This window comes from Phoca vitulina, unplaced genomic scaffold, assembly GCF_004348235.1.
Source record: "Phoca vitulina isolate PV1807 unplaced genomic scaffold, GSC_HSeal_1.0 scaffold25, whole genome shotgun sequence".
Taxonomy (NCBI): Eukaryota; Metazoa; Chordata; class Mammalia; order Carnivora; family Phocidae; genus Phoca; species Phoca vitulina.
Window position 1 is genome coordinate 22,451,272 of NW_022589728.1, and position 17,673 is coordinate 22,468,944.

At 40.2% G+C, this 17,673-nt stretch overlaps 1 protein-coding gene across 1 annotated transcript in view; it reads right to left on the bottom strand.

The window, feature by feature from the left end:
- TRPA1 (transient receptor potential cation channel subfamily A member 1) overlaps positions 1-15,649 on the bottom strand; it is a 51,399-nt gene extending 35,750 nt beyond the window's left edge. Inside the window, exons 1-4 of the mRNA XM_032422025.1 lie at positions 15,539-15,649; positions 9,966-10,122; positions 7,151-7,326; positions 1,927-2,034 (exon numbers count right to left, since the gene is read on the bottom strand). Coding sequence (XP_032277916.1) covers positions 1,927-2,034; positions 7,151-7,326; positions 9,966-10,122; positions 15,539-15,649 — 552 coding nt within the window. The remainder of the gene's footprint in view (positions 1-1,926; positions 2,035-7,150; positions 7,327-9,965; positions 10,123-15,538) is intronic.
- Between the last annotated feature and the right edge of the window lie 2,024 nt (positions 15,650-17,673).

Consider the following 17,673-nt stretch of genomic DNA (forward strand, 5'->3'; position numbering starts at 1 on the left):
GGCTTGATCCCAGAACCCTGGGATCATGACCTGAGCTGAAGGCAGACGCGTAATGACTGAGCCACCCAGGCGCCCCTCATCCTTCCAATTTAAGAGACAAAAAAAAATTGAATCTCATTATTTCAAAGTTTCTCTTCGATTAAAGAAATTAATTAAACTTCATGTGTCCCTTGCCAATTTTCTGTAGTCTTTTCCTCACAGATTTGTAAGAATACCTTAAAGATAAATTTTTATCCATTTAAAGATAAAGAAGTGGATATCATCATATGCTTGGTTTGCTCAGGTCAACTGATGTGCTATAATCGGATACTAAACTATCTCTACATTCCCTGGATAAGGCCAATGTGGTACCGTGTGTTACTCTTAATGATTTCAATCAATTTTGCTAGTATTTTTAAGATTTTGCATCTATATGTTTATTTATATGTAAAATTGGTCTAAATTTTTTTGAGGAAAACTGTCAAATTTTGGAATTATTACATTTGTTTCTTAAAATTAATCTGGTTATTTTCACTCTTTTCTTATGCTACAAAACAGTTACCTGAAATGAAAACTTTTTCCATGAAAGTTTGAAAGAACTTGTAAAATCTATAAAAGCTTGTAAAATTAGCTGACTCCAGAGCTTAATAATGCATTTTTAATATTTTTTATGGTTCTCTACATAAATGAGAATTAACTTTTGGTTAATTTCTAAATTTCAATTACTTTTAACTATCCATTTAAAAAGGATTTTCCAATTTTTTAAGAATAGGATTATTCATACTGATCTTTTGTCATCTTAAAATTTCCTATCATATCCAGATAAAGTCCTCTGTGATTTGCACTTTATATTTTTCTCTTTTATTTAGACTTAGCCCATACCAGCTCTATTTTATCTTCTTTTTCAAAGAAACAACTCAACTTATCAAATAATCCAAAAATCATTAATTTTTGTTTACAACTTTACTATTCCTTTATTACAATTTTCTTTTGTTTTATTTGAAGCTCTTTTTCTAGACTCTTAGTTTGAGTGCTAATTCATTTATTTTTATCCTCTTTTTGGTCCAATCATGACAGTTTATAGGAATATGTATTTTTTTCTCCAAAACATCTAATTAACATGTTAGAACCTATTTGTAAACTTAAATATTCAGGAAGATTTCTAAAATTATTTTTATTTTCCTACTCTCTGGCATAGTGGAGGAAAAAAAAATCAAGTGGCAAAAATATATACCCTGGCCTGAATAACATGCACATGATTAAGGGATAGTTGAAAGAAAGCTATTTTCTGGAATTCTAACACCACACTCAGAAGGGACAGTATGTAGGGTAAGAGTCAGTCATTTTAGATGGGCATCTCCAGGTTCAGTGAACCACCCCAGGAAATCCCACCGGAGAGAGGGCTGGCCCTACTTTTAGGGCTGTGGCCAAAGACCTTGGTCATTATGTCACATAGGGCTCCCTTTCTGAGAATCCATGGCAGCAACTTCTAGTCCTGGGAACATGAATAGCTGTGTCTCTTGGCTTTTATTTCATGAGCCCAACAGTAAGTTTGCAGTTGACTATGTTTCTCTCTCCTCAGACTATTCAGAAGCTCAGAGTAAAAACTATGGTCCACTTTTACTAACATCCAAGCTACTCTACTTCACATTCTGTAGTCTAGCCTAACCAGGAGCTTCACCTTCATTTTTGCTGTCTATACTTCCTTTTCACTTGGTTCTCTTCACATATTCTTTAATGTTTTCCTGTGAGTCTTCTGTAAGCAATCTCAGATCGATTTAAGATTTAAGGAGTGTGTACAAATACAGAAACACAAAAAAACTATTTTTTTCTGACATTTTCTGCAGTTTATATTTTGCTGAGAAATCAAGAGCTGCTATAAATAACAATGATTCATGTTACCCTAATGAAGGAAAGAAAATGGGGAAAAATGGTTAAAATACAAACCAAGATTTGCAGTGCTTCATTGTTGTCTTTGGAACATGCGATTATCACAGCTGTGTTTCCATTTTCTCCTTCCAAATTAATATCTGTACTGCTGTGTTCAGTCAAGACCTACACAAAAGAGGGGAATAACGGTCAGTTAGCTTTCAAGTTTCCAAAAAGAATTTGTCTTCCATTAGATTATAAGCTCCTGGATGCTAGGGACCATGTCCTTATTCATCTTTTTTCATCCCTCTCCCACAGAATCTGGCACAAACATCGTACTTAGTAGTTACTACATACCTTTCTCAAAAAAGATGAAATAATGGTGATTTGGGGGCACCTGGGTGGCTCAGTTGGTGAAGCGATTGACTATTGATTTTGGCTCAGGTCACGATCTCAGGGTCATGAGATCAAGCCCTGTGTCAGGCTCCGTGGTGGGCATGGAGCCTACTTAAGATTCTCTCTCTCCCTTTCCCTCTACCCCTCCCTACCCTCCATGTGCCCATGCATGTGCGAGAGAAAGAAAGAAAAGAAAGAAAAGAAAGAAAGAGATTTCTATATCACATCAATTAAGGCAATATGGAGTTGTGAAACTAGAAGAAATGTGGATACTAATAAACAGCTCACTTAATACTTCTCACTTGTATTAAATGAACTATGGTAACTAACAGCTTCTGTGGAGCCATTCAGAATATGAGTGTAGAGGAAGAAGGGAGGAGAAGGGCGAGACACAGAGATAAGGGAGGTAGGAAGGGAGAGAGGGAGGAGGGAGTGGGAAGGGAAGGGCTGCTTTCTCCCCTCCAGCCATTTTTCTTGTACCTCTATTCTAAGTATTCTGGGAAATGTCAATTAAAAACTTTATTTTTCTTCAGCAGAGAAAAGAGAGTTCATGTAACACTGGTATGGCTTAACTCAATTAATTCAAACTTAGTCCGGAATAGAAACTTTTTCTATGATTTAATAACTTAGCATTCCTGACAAAATGGTTAAGCAATGATGGAATTTAACTGAAGACCTGTCACCTCTGTAGAGATCACAATTGAGTCTCTCATGTGAAGCAATGACGCAAGCAGCTAAGGTACTGCAGTTAGGAGATATCGCTGGGACCAGCACCTGACACCCCAGAACTAATAAGGAGCAAAACCAGAGGAGGTCTGCAGAGATCCAAGACAGATTCAATCCCTTTAGAAAGGGGAGGATTTGGGCAGCAAACTGTCAGACTCTTCAGACTGCTGCAGAAGGCTCTGCCCGAGTGATCTGAAGCAGTGAGTGCCAAAAGCTGACCCGGACCGGACTTATCTCAACTGTGCGCCCACAGACTGACTTCGAGTTTGATTTGTTAACTTCCTGCACCCTTCTGTTACCTTGTTTGTTGTGTGATTTGTCTTCTGTCCTGCTCCGGGGGCTGTGTAAGAAGCCAAGTTTAATCACATGGTGAAACGTCACTGAGTTTGGAATCCTGAACCTGCTTTAGAATTGTGATTAACTTTGCTTTATGATTGAATAAAGCTGACACTGTGGAAAGGAACAACTTGTGCGTGTGAGCCTTCGTAGCATGCCCAGGACACCCCCTCACCTGGTGACTTCCAACTGATTATAGGCCAAGAATCTATAGATCTTTAACCAGTCTTTATTTTATATTAAATCTAACAATAATTATCTCATATAAATGTCTCCCCCAAGAGAGAATCTTTGAATTGGCCTACTAGAGGCCTTTTCTCTTGTAACAAGACTATGATAAAACTATAATATGTACTTACAATTTCTTAAGAAAAATTTATTAAACAAGTTGTTTCCTAAAAACCTTGACTTAAAAAAAAAAAAAAATGCACAGAGCCCCTTGTTAATAGAATATGCCTTGATATGTCAGCAAATGAATTAGGCTTACTAATTAGCTCTGCTCATAAAACAAACTTAATTTGAGATTTTAGTATGTAAGAACACGTAGATTATTGATGGATGAAAGAAAACGAGAACACAAGTTCATTCTGAACGTGAGGCACTTTCACATTCTGTTCTCAACAAACTCTAGATTCCCATGTAAAGTAACTTACCGAGTCTGTAAGAGATTTTTCTCTCTTTGCCCTCTTAGAATCAGAGATCATAGATTTACTGTACTTATTAGTGTGTTACTGCTTGCTACCATAAGCACAATTTTTCATAAAGCTGTGTAAAATTTTATGTGGCAGAGATCCCAGAGAGAGCAACTAAACTGTGCCTACTTCAGATTCACTCACGACCAGGCAAGTCTGGAAGTTTGCAGGTGTGGCCTCCAGTGGTCCCTTTGGTAAAAATCCAGGGAGCCTCACAGGAGGGTCAAACCACTGGATACCTATGGGGTAAGCCCTAAGGACTAAGGCTTACAGGCTATAGAGAAACAAGGCCACCCACTAACCCCTAGGCCAACGTGTCCCAGGAAACACTGCTGGTATCTGTACAAGAACTTGAGGGAACATGCAACAGTCTTTTACTTTACAAGCATATAGGCAGTGGTGGAAGGTCTGAGGGAAGGCTGGCCAAGTAGACAATGGAGAGGCATTCTACATTCAGCAAAGGCTGGTGGGGTACAGGCCGGACCCATGGGCGTAACTGGGAGAGGCAGCCCTAGAGGGGCTTGCAAGCACACAGAGACACACCCCAAAATTCCTCCTCCTTCCATTCACTTCATCTCCGGTGAAGTGGAGGGGTTTAGAAATATTTTTAGATGAAGTTATGGCTGGTAAGATCAAGCAAAGGAGAGGCAACTAATTTCAATTCTCTTATAACCCTGCCTTTTTTTTTTTTTTCCTTGTTCTGGTGTCACCAGGAAATTCTTTGTTATACCCCCCATCTACTTTATAAATCAGCTATGGGCTTATTTCTAAACTTTCTTTTCTATTTCTATGTGGTATCTTTCTGTACTTGTTAATCTTAACATTTCTGATTCCTAATTAAAGATAGCCATTCAACCGTTACCTGCCTTTGAATTCCCAAATCACACTTTCAGAGTCAAGGTTAATTAAGTCGATGGGCATTTCCTTCTGAAAAGAGCCTTCAGAGGAAGCACAAGAGTTCCTTGAGAAAATAAGAGGCCTCTTTGGTTGGAGAGGGGTCCCCAGGGTCACTAGTGGTCCAATGCAAATGGTATAGAATAAGCATCTGGGTCACAAACAATGCAGACATTTAAAAAACAAATAGCCTGCTGCCAAAGGCCTTTTCAGTCCTGAACCATCTTCTTAGGGGCGGACACTTAAGCTCATCCCTTCTCCTTCAGGCAAAATGCCCATTTACTCATTCATTTATTCAGGAGCCATAGTGGTGAGGAATGGAGATATTTAGATTAGTTGCACACAGTCCCTCTTTCAAAGATAACCAGCCAGAGCCGGAGAAAACCACATGAACTTTTTTTTTTTAATAAATCTTTTTAAATATTTTTTTCATTTTTTTTTTTACTATGTTCAGTTAGCCACTGTATCGTACATCATCAGTTCTTGATGTAGTGTTCAATGATTCATTAGTTGTGTACAACACCCAGTACTCATCACAACACGTGCCCTCCTTAATACCCATCACCCAGCTATCCCATCCCCCCAGCCCCCTCCCCTTCTGTAACACTCAGTTTGTTTCCTGGAGCACATGAATTTTGGTTACAATACCATGTGCTAGGTATTAATGACAGAGCTATACGCTATCTATACAAGTTACAGTGGGAAAGCAGAAAGCAGGCCCCTCTAACACCCTCTATGCCTGGCTTCAAGGAACCAAGGACCCAGGGGGCTGAGAGGAAGGTGTCTGGGCTAAAGGAGCATGGAGCTCAAGAACACCCCTGGGATTTTTTTGGGTGATTTACAGACAAAGTAGGTTTGGGTATGGTGTGATGGGCCAGCTAATTTTGTCCCTCCAAAATCCATGTTGAAATCTTAATCCCCAATGTGATGGTACTGGGAGGTGGGGCCTTCAGAAGGTGATGACGAATATAAAAGAAACCCCAAAATCTCTCTCGCCCTTCTGCTTTATAAGGACACAGTGATGGGGCACCTGGGTGGCTCAGTCGTTAAGCGTCTGCCTTCGGCTCAGGTCATGATCCCGGGGTCCTGGGATCGAGCCCCGCATCGGGCTCCCTGCTCTGCGGGGAAGCCTGCTTCTCCCTCTCCCACTCCCCCTGCTTGTGTTCCCTCTCTCGCTATATCTCTCTCTGTCAAATAAATAAAATCTTTAAAAAAAAAAAAAAAAAGGACACAGTGAAATGACAGACATGTGAAACAGGAAGCAGACTCCCACCAGACACCAAATTGGCTAGTGCCTTGATTTTGGACTTCCCAGCCTCCAGAACCGTGAAAAATAAATGTTTTTGCTTTAGGCCCACAATCTATGGTATTTTATTATAGCAACTCGAACTAATTAAGATATGTGGCTTAGCATAATATCCAAGTTATTATTTGCAATGTAATTACCTCAGGAAAACTTATTATAAGTTCCAAATTGCCTCTCTCAGAAATGAATATGTGGAACCTGATCCATTTGTAAATTTCAGTGCTCTTTAAGTAACCATGTGTGTCTTCCCATATGTCCGAGAGACTCTGCAATGCAGTTTAAAAGCCTTGGCCTAAAACTCACCCTTTTGGCATTCACCAGCATTTCCTTTATTTGACAACACTCTGAAGCCTTGGAAAAAATAAGAAATTCCCCCAAAAGTATCATTATGTCTTCTGCCAAGACATGCCATCCACTAAGGCATGTTGTCTAACAAAAATAGTAAGTCACAATTATGCTTTCTGTCTTCACTGAGGCATTCATTCATCACTATCTTCCTTTTTATCATGTTATCAGTCAGGTAAAAAAAAGTAAAGCATTAACTCACAAACATAAAGATGAGAACAAAATTCCTAATTTTTGCTTTCAACCAGTTATACGACATTAGGCAAATTATTTCATTCTCTCTGTGCCTCAGTTCCGTCAGCTATGAAATAGTGATAATAGTCTTAGTACACAGTTCTGTTTCTTTTAATGAGGATTAAAAAATTGAAACATATAAAACTTCTCTTAAAATGCTGATATATAAGAAATCTTCTTATCTCTAGTCTTAAAGATAAGACTATCATCATCAATCATCATTGGTTGGTCAAAAGCAAAACTAATGTTATAATCACTATATTTTGTCCATCCTGGTAGGCTAGGTTGGCCACTCTGGCTCAGTGGCTCAGGCAGAGACCACTGGACCTGAGTCCTGGCCCATGCTATGATGGGGAGCAGGGAGCAGCCTTACCTTCATCACCTCGTTGTGCAAGCTCTGCACAGCTATGTGAAGGGGTGCCATCATGTTGCTGTTTCGGAGGTTTGGGTTAGCTCCTTTACTAAGAAGAAACTTAACACTTTCAACCTGGTTTTTTTCTGCGGCCCAGTGCAGAGGGGTATTTCCATAATCATCCATCACATTCAGCACTAGAAAAATACACCGAAATAAGAGTTAGATTTTGCTTGGACTAGATTCAACACCTATTGCATGCCTGTTCACTTCAAAGCTCAGTGCCAAGTGCTGCTGACATAGGCTTCACCCTCTTTATAAAAACATTAAAATATAGCTTCAGTTCTCAGGAAACATCTAATGGACACCTACAGAGGATATGCTGAAGTACGGCACGGACTTTGTCAAATGAGTTAGATGTCTGTCTATAGCATCCACAAGAAACAGATTCTCCTGTTGCTATATGTTTTTATCTGCACTATGACTTCGAGGATAGTTATAAAATATTGAGCTTATATAAAAGCAGTAACTATATGCCAGAAACACTAAGTTCCATACGACCATTATTGCACTCAACCCTTCAACAGCCCACAAGGAACCATGACCATTTTTTTCAGAAAAATAAAGAAAAATGAGGCCTAGAGGTTCAAAACTTTGCCAGTGTTACACAACCAGTATGGAGTTCTGTAAACTGCCTTACTCTTTGAACCTCAGTGTTATTATATTCAAATTTGGTAGGAAGGGGTGGGGGAGAGGGAGGGAGGGAGGGAGGGGAAAGCTTAAAATACATATATACTTCACAACGCTTCGGGTGGGCGGGGGAGAATATCAAATCATGTCTTCAAAGATCTTAGTATAGTGGCCCATAGCAATGGTTCAAAAAAATGTTAATGAGAAAAAAGACACACCACTAATAAACCATTAAGACTGGAATTAGAGCTTGTGCCCCTAATGCCACACACGGTTTCCACTTCTTTCTATAAAGCACCATATTGTACTATTTACCCTGTGAGCTCAGCATAAGAATATAACCTTTTATACAGCAGTGTCTTATATCTATTCTAAAATATACATGACTGTCAGCTTTATCAGCCTTTTTAATTCGTGGCAGGATATTATTATGTCTGAGGAGGGGGAAGTATTTAGTCATGAATAGGATTTGGGGACCATGTGCAACCATGCTGCAGGCACACTGCCCATTTTCCTTTTTTTTTTTTTTTTAAAGATTTTGTTTATTTGACAGAGAGAGACACAGCGAGAGAGGGAACACAAGCAGGGGGAGTGGGAGAGGGAGAAGCAGGATTCCCGCGGAGCAGGGAGCTCGATGTGGGGCTCGATCCCAGGACCCTGGGATCATGACCTGAGCTGAAGGCAGATGCTAAACGACTGAGCCACCCAGGCGCCACCTCACCATTTTCCTCCTTTTAAAATTTATCTTTCCACTCTCCTTTCATTCATCCAAGTACCTCATTCTCAGCAACATCCCCCCCGCCCACACACACACACTCCCACTCTCTCATACTCATATACATCCTTTGACCATTCTGTCTGATCAAGTCACTCCATTCAAGCATTTCATTCAGCACCAAACTTAAGCAGGGGCCTACAATAATAAATTCCCATTCACTAATTAAATAACTTGAATTTGACTTTTATCTCTATCAGTTTTCAGAAATCATTTTTACAAAGGTCAATGAGGCCCTTTAACACAAGGGTTATTGTGATCTTCCTACTTGAGCTCTTGGGTGCAGTTACCCTTATTATGCATCTATCTGATAACTCTTCCCCGGGCTTCTGTACCATCAATCTCTTATCCACCGCCTTCTTCACCACTCTCTTGCCGGCTTTTCCTCTGCCATCTGATCCTTAATGGCAGTGCCCTACCCTTAAGCTACCTTTGCTGTCAATTTCACGGTCCCCTAAAGGATTTCCATGTACTTCCATAGCTTCAGATACTTTCTATGAACAATGGCCCTGTGGGGGCAGCTCTCTTCCTTCTAGAGTTCTAGTCTACTAGAACACTAGCTACTAGAACTAGTCTACTGGATATTTCCAAGTAGAGGTCCTCTGGACCTTTCAGACTTAGTATGACCAAACCAAATTCATTATTATTCACACCTCATTCTCACTTTTCTTCTGTTCTTTTTATATGCCTTCTTTTCTGGATAGCTACACTATTAGCCTAATCTCCTAAATTAGAAATCTCAAAGTCAGTTCAACTGCTTGCTGCTTACTCCTCACACTCAATCTCTTATCAAGCACTGTCCATTCTACATGCAAAATAGCTCTTGATTCTCTCCCTTTCTCCCTATTGCAATCTCAAAACCCTCATGGACTCTTTGCTACTAAAGTAGCTTTTCAATTGGGCTTCCACTTCCAATCCATATCCCACAATACTGATGGAATCATCTTAAATAATAAAGGTCTTATCACAATATCTCACTGCTTAAATCTGTGGCATCGCCCTTCCTTATGTGACTACAGCTGAGTTTCTCAAACATGGCTGTGTGTGCACGAAGCTGGATACGAGCCTTGATTTTGTTCAATGATGCAATTTAAGTACAGAATGACCTCAGTGGAAATAGTAAAGAAGAATACATAAAATGTATATAAACAAAATCTCTGCATGTTGTGCAATGTCCCAAATCCCTGAACCATCCTTTGCAGTATTTCAGTGGAAACTGGCCTGAAGGGAAAAGTCACACTCCTGAGTGAGATATTCAAGCCCTTTATAATCTGGAACTAATCTGCCCTTCAAAATTACTTCATACCACTCTTCCCAATGAATCTAATGGGATGATGGACTTATACAGCACTCATTGTAACATCCTGTGACCTTCAAAAGAGGAGTCATTGATGATCATCTCCAACAGCTCCACTTGACCTTCTTCCGCAGCATGGTGCAAAGGGGATGCATTCATATCATATTTGCTTAATTTCTTTCGTTTCTTCATAAGGTTTTTAAATCTACATGTACTTCCTTCAAAAACCACCTGGAAGTATATAAAAAATTGTTACCTCCAACGAGCATATGTAAAACTTAATAATACAAGGTAATTTTTAAGTTGGGAGGGGCAGAGGGAGAAGGAGAGAGAGAATCTGGTGAGGGTGGAGCCCAATGTGGGACTCAATACCACAACCCTAAGATCATGACTTGAACCAAAATCAAGAGTCAGACGAGTAACCAACTGAGCTGCCCAGGCACCTCAAAACAAGTTAATTGTTAAAAGGTTACTATCATCCAAAACTATTTATCATGCTTATGATAAAGTAAATAGGACTAGGACACAAGGACACGGAGAGGTTACACAATTTGCCCAAAGGCACCCAGTAAATGGCAAAGTCAGAACTTGAACAGGAGATGCATGGAATATGTATTTTGGCTGACTGGTCAACGATGGAAAAACCAACATACGAGAGAAACTGAAGCGGAGGTAAAAACCATTATCATAGAATGAGTTGTGTGACAGACTAAAATATTTTAAACCATAAGAATAGCCTTTGGAAAGCCAGTTCAGTAAGTTTTTGGCACAGTGGCCCTGTGAAAGTGTAGCTCCAAACACATGCTCATTTCCACTGATGTCAGGGGAGAAGTGAGAGCTTTTTTTGAATACCTTATTTTTCTCTAATACTCTCTTTTCTTCCTCATGCTTTTTATATTCTTTATTATGACTGGACTGAGGATGATTTATCATAAATGACATTGTGTCTTTTCCTTGTAAAATTTTGTGGTGACAATATTGACATTCTGCTTTTGATTCATTCTCACAAGATATGAAAAATTCCCAAACAGAACTTTTTCTAGAAAGTCTCATGGCCTAAACAGAATAAACTTACTAAAAATTAAATAAATCTTTAAAAATAATTTCATTTGATATTAATGTTACTATTGCAAACAAAATTTTATAAAAATCTTCATGTGATGAACTTGCTTCTATTATCCTGCCTTGCATTATTTAAATTTTCATAAACATTTTAGATCAAAAGTATACGGTTTTTCTAAAAATTAAGTATTCTCTTTTAGTATCTATATTAACTGACAATCTATTCTAGTTCCCTACTTGAAAATTCTTAGTATCTGTTTTATACAAAAAATTAAGACTTTTCAAAATTGGGGGTACCTGGGTGGCTCAGTCGGTTAAGCGTCTGCCTTCGGCTCAGGTCATGATCCCGGAGTCCAGGGATCAAGCCCCTCATTGGACTCCCTGCTCAGGGGGGAGTCTGCTTCTCCCTCTGCCCCTCACCCCACTCTCGTGCTCTCTCTCATTCTCTCTCTCAAATAAAATCTTTAAAAAAAAATCTTCAAAATAATTATAATCATATTTATTAATTACACTTCAATTGACTGACAAGAGTGTTATTCAAAGTTGCTTCTAGAATTCCTTATATTTGAAAGGGAGTATTTAGGTATTATCAACAGATATGAACAACATACCTTATTCTATTGCTAACATTTTTACATTGTTTAGATATGATGGTATCACTGATAACACACCGGTCCAAAGACACCAGAAATGGCATTGAATTAGGTATTTTGATATTTGATTGCCAAAGGCAAAGCCAAAGCTGAATTGCAGAGTTTGGGCCAAAACTGAGGCTGTAGCCAAACTCTGACATGTCCCTGAATTGCACACAAGTGTTCTATTCCAGAAGCCAGCCTCTTCTAGCACCATGCTGTGCCGTGTTCACGTAGTGCTTAGCTTGAGCTATACCAGGCTGTCCACCTGAATGAAGTGTGCCCTGCTCTCTTTCCTTTCCAATCCACCTTCCTGATGCCCTCCTAAATTCACCCTCCTCCTTGAGGCTCTCACGAGAGCTACAAGATGCCATTCTCTAGCCTAGCCTTTCTTTCTGTCTCTAGCTTTAACCCCATAAACAAGCATTCTTTGGAATCACCAATTTTAAGTTTAAAGGGATTCTAAGACACAGAAAAAGTTTGAGAAACACTCTAGTTCATTCCTCACACTGTCTGTGCTGAATGTGCGCTACACATCTGGATACTTGTTTTGCATGATACTTTATATATGTAAATAGGTTTTCCAAAAAGAGAGAGTGAAGGAAAGAGAGAAATAAGGAAAATCCAGAGCTCTTACAGAGCAACAGTTGGGCCATATGGACACACTAGAATTTCCCCAGACTACCTTTTTAAAAATCAGTGGGAAAAAGGAATGGAACATCATTCCAGGGCTACGCTAATATACAGACTAAAATTATTTCTCAGTGTTGCCCCCAGCTTTGCAAGTATGTGACCAAATAATACATCTGATTTTTTTCTGAAGGTATTTCTTATCAAATATTTCATCACATGAAACAAAAACATTGTACAAGACAGTAGCTTTTCATAGAAACCACCGTAAAATAACTACTTCCTGAAAATACAGAAACCTCCTCCAAACAAATGATCCAGGTACTTGCTTTAATTCTACCTTTGGCTGTGACTGGTCATGTTTGACACATATGAAATAAAATTAAGTGTTAAAGTACTTAATGTGTTTTAATATAGTTAATAAACATGGAGCATATTAGGATTTACTCAACAACAAAAAGGATCCATTCAATAAATACCAGGTTGAAATAAATAAAACAAAATCCCTTAGAAGTTTGAACTTTGGTTTTTGCTGTTATCACAGAATAGTACCAAAGAAATCATTTTTCTATGAGTCTTTAAATACACATGTATCACTTTTCAACTACAAAATTCTATGTAACTACACATAATTTTAGTGAATGAAGGATAGAACAATGAGCATGCAACCATTTCCAAATTTAAACAGATTCAGTAATAAATTAAAAATGAGGTTCTTACAGAAATAAGCTATTTCTCAATGTCTCACTCTATCAAAGAAAGTGTCTAATTACATTTGGAAGTATTTTAGCACTTGAATTTGATGTTCTCCCAGTGATAAGAAAGGGATTACACTGCCCACCCCACAGTGCCAGAGAGAACAATTTACAGGTCTGTTCAGTGATGTGCTGTCAACACAAACCCAATTACACACTCTTGAGAACAAGTACTAGGTTCAGATGCTCATAAGGTACTGCTGAATTCACAATGACAAAAGAGCCTCTAAGTACTTTATATAAGCTCATCAGATATGTTAAACAGTCTGAATTCAGTACATGACATGTTAAGTCAGGTTTTGAAGAGACCTTTTTTTTTTCTTTTTTTAAAGATTTTTATTTATTTATTTGACAGACAGCAAGAGCAGGAACACAAGCAGGGGGAGTGGGAGAGGGAGAAGCAGGCTTCCTGCCAAGCAGGGAACCCAATGCGGGGCTTGATCCCAGGACCCTGAGATCATGACCTGAGCTGAAGGCAGACGCTTAATGACTGAGCCACCCAGGCGCCCCTTGAAGAGACTTCTTAAGGTTCTGAAAGTAATCCAAGGATGTCATTTAGACAAAATTATTATATATTCATTCAATATAGTTTTTTATTGTCACAGGGTTACTTCAGATTCTTTTGGATTCCAAACTATATGACTAGATACAGAACATAACAGATTAGATCACTTTTAAAGAAGCTAATTCTAAGCACTTTAAAACAGATATCAAATACATTTGTTCTAGGTTGCTTTAATACATATAAGCAGTAATGGGGTAAAAAAAAGAGGGAAGCTAGGTGAAAGATTGTAACAAATGAAGAGTCAAATGCTAAAGTATTAACTCTTGAAAGTAAGTCATGGAAAAAGGTAAAGGCCTCAGTCAGATGGTTCTTTTTCTACATTTCTCATCTTCTAAGGTTTCTTCCATTCTTTGATTTTGTTAGTATTCCTGACATGGTGTGTCTATGCTGGAGAAAATACTATACACCATATATTTTTAATCAGGAAATCCTTAGAGTCAGAACTCTCCACAATATTATGGTACTGATTTGTAATTAGTCTCACCACTGACATTCCTACAGAATGATCTATAATTACTGTAGGTAATAAAATACATAAACCCTTCCAACTACAAGCTCTATTGTAGCTTCTAAAAGCCTTAAATAACATAAATAGCTCTACTTGACTTAGGCCATAAAACTAAATGAAGACAATTAAAAACATGAAGTTTGAGACTCTGTGTTACAGAAATCCTTCAGCAAATACCTCTTGAAAACAAAACCACATTGGTAAGTGAAGTATTTCTGACGAGATTTTTGAAATGTAAAATTTTCTTACAGTCCATAATATTAATTCCAAAGACACTATCCTGGCACTTGAAGTCAGCTCATGATCTCAGTTCTTTGGATTAAGCCAAAAGACCCTAGTTAATATGCTATTATTAAGGGGGAGGGGGAAAAAAAGCCAGTGTTTAATCTGTATGCGCAAATAGGAGAAGTCTGGTTTGTCAGTTTGTGTGATTTACTACACATGCCGGACTCACACTATTGGCAACAGTGTCAATTTGTGCAACCTATTTAGAGGTCAATCTGGTGATTTCTATCAAAATTAAAGCTGTACATACCTCTTGGTCCTGCTAAGACTTTGACATGCATACATATTCACTAATATACTAACAGAATCAGCTGTACTCACACTCACAAACACAATCACGTGTGTGATAGCAAAATAAAACAAAAACACAACCTAAGTGTCTACTCATGCTGAACTAGTTAGGTAAATCATGATACATTCACACAAGGGAATACTATAAAGCTGCAAAAAAGAGTGAGGTACATCTCCAGGTGAATTTTAAAGTACTCTAAAATATAATTTTGTAAGTCACGTGTGTGTATTTGTGCAAACTCCCCCTTCCCCGCGCTCTGGAAAATACATGAGGCACTGTTAACTTGATTCCACTTCAGGAAATGGATTTGAGGTGGGGGGGGTAGGTTGGAAAGACGTGATATTTTAACGTTTAAAAAGAGACGCTTCCTCCTGCTGACCGTGTGAGGAAAGCCAGGGGCGGGTTTGCTGAGCCCTCAACAGCCTCTGTGCCCTGACCGTGCCCTCTGGGGCCAGTGTGCCTCTCCGGACGCCAGGGTGTCCCGGGAACCGCGCAAACGACTCAAGCCCATCCTAGCCCTCAGCGCCTCGCGAAGACCACCTAGCCAACGTCAGAGGGCCTCCTCTTCCACAGTCCTTCCTGACGCCCCCACTCCCTGGAGGAACTCGCCAGTCCCGCCAGTCCCAGTACTTTGGGGTAAGTCTCCCCAGACTGCAGGTGCCCCCGCAGGGGTAAGGGCAGGTTGAGCAAACCCGCAGGCAAACAGAAAGGACACAGCAGGCGCTGCTGGGGCGCCTCATTAACGCGGCCCCTCGCGCCCACCGCCACCCCCCCAATTCTGAGAAGGTCCCCAGTGCCCGGCGTCCTCCCGTCCCGGGGCTGCCGGCTGGCAAACCCCGAACGCCGCAGGGCAGAGTTAAGCACTGCCGCCCCCGCCCGGGCTCCGGACCCGTCCCCCCCGCCCATCGCCCGGGGTACCTTAAGCGAGTCCTTGGAGTCGTCCATGTCGTTCTCCACGCCCTGGTAGACTGCGCCCTGGGGCTCTTCCTGCTCCCCAGGGCTCAGCATCTTCCTCAGGCTGCGCCTCATCGACCGCACCCCGGCGCCACCTGCACCAGCTGCTCCCCACGAGCGCGGGCACCTGAGACGCGGGAGCGCGGAGAGCTGCCGGCAACTCGCTCTCCCCCAGGCCGAGAGAACTTCTGGAAGGGGTTCCGCGTCCCGGGCTGCCGGCAGCGTAGGAAGCAAGAGGGGCGCGGGGAAGAGGCAGGGACGCAGACCTTGTGGCCGCGCCGAGACCGTCCCCCGTTCGCCGCTTCGGGCCCAGAGCACGCGCGACTTGCCTGGCTCGGCCGCGCACCCCCTGAGTCAAGGTGTCAGGTCTGGGTGGATCCAAGGACTCTGGAATCTTTTATAATAAAAACAGTAAGAACCGCCCATCCGCAGGACCGCGGCGGGCGGTGGAGGGGAGGGAAGGGAGGGGGGAATTGAGAATGAGAGAATAACTGAGTCCGTTGGGAAGATTTTTCTTTTTTAGGATTTCCCCCCCCCCCCCCCCAAAGCTTCTGAGGTTGGATTTCCCTTTTCATTTTAGACTCTTTGAGTTGGAAATAAGATTTTAATGAAAACTTCTCTTTCCAGAAGAATAGGGAGAGAGATTAAATCCTAGCACTGATTTGAGCAACTAGATCAGGTCCCTTTGAACCTCAGGTCCCATTTCCTGTGGATGCCAATACTAATCTCACGATTTGGTGTTTCAGAATGGCTAAAAAAAAAATGACTGTTAGGTTAAAGGTTAAATCGCATTGACTGCGGCCGGCTTGTTTACCCTCAGCTTTGTTTGTGAAAGGCTTATCTTCATGGGCCTGCCCTGCATCTATTAATCAACAGCATGGGTGTAAGTTGTGGAGTGGAAGGTGTCTCCTCTCAGCTGAAGAGGCTGCTTCTCTCTTTTCATTCAGTGGAGGCTTTGAAACTGTAGCAACTATGTTTAGGCTACAAGGTTAGAAAGAAAAAAAAACTTTCAAGAACTGATTACACTTTGCACAGGCCAAAACTTAGCTTCGGCAGTCTGTTGTTGGGACAATCTGTGTGCTTCTTTAAGGCCCTGGATGGTCATAATCACCTGGCAATCTCCAGCACCTGTTTTAAGACCCTCATGGCTCCAGGACCTGGCATACATCCTGTGCTAAATAAAGGTTTGTGGACTACTTGACCTAGAGGGCTACTGGGCTGAACATAAGGGCAGGTAATGTGGCATGATTATATTTTGGGACTATGGAAGCTCCCCCCCCCCCAAAAAAATCTATCAATAGATTTTGCAGATTGCCATCAATTCCACCCATGGAATGGAATTCCTTAGAAGGATAATATTGAAGTTTATCACCATTTACTAGTTGATGGGTATTTGGATTATTTTTAATTTTAGTTTATCATAAGTAATGCTGCTATGAAGTTTTTCATACAAATCTTTCTGTGGACACATATTTTCATTTCTCTTGGTTAAATACCTGGCAGTGAATTGCTGGGTCATATGATAAGTATGTGTTTGGCTTTGTATGAAACTGCCAAACCATTTTCCAAAGTTGCTGGGCCATTTTACATGCCCACCAGCACTGTATGAGGATTCCAGTTTCTCTGTATCCTCACAAAAACTTGGTGTCAGCAATCTTTTTGATTATAATCATTCTAGTGTGTATATAGTGGTATATCATTATGGTTTTAATTGGCATTTCCCTAATGGCTAATGAGACTGTTTTTTGTTTCTTGTTTCTTATTAGCCATTCATACATCTTCTTAACAAAATGCTTATTAAATTATTTTGCTTATTTAAATTGAGTTGTCTTCTTAATATTAGGTTGTAAGAGTTCTTTATTCTGGATGCAAGTCTTGTGTCAGATGAATGATTCACAAATTTTTGCAGTCTGTGGCTTCTCTTTATTTTCTTAATGGTGTCTTTTGAGAAGTGAAACTTAATTTTGATAAGCGTCTAATTAGTTTTTATGGATTGTGCTTTGGGTGTCATATACAGCAATTTTTGCTTATGTTCACAATAAAAAGGCTTATGATTTTATTCTCTTACATTCATTTTGAGTTAATTTTTGTATGGGGTG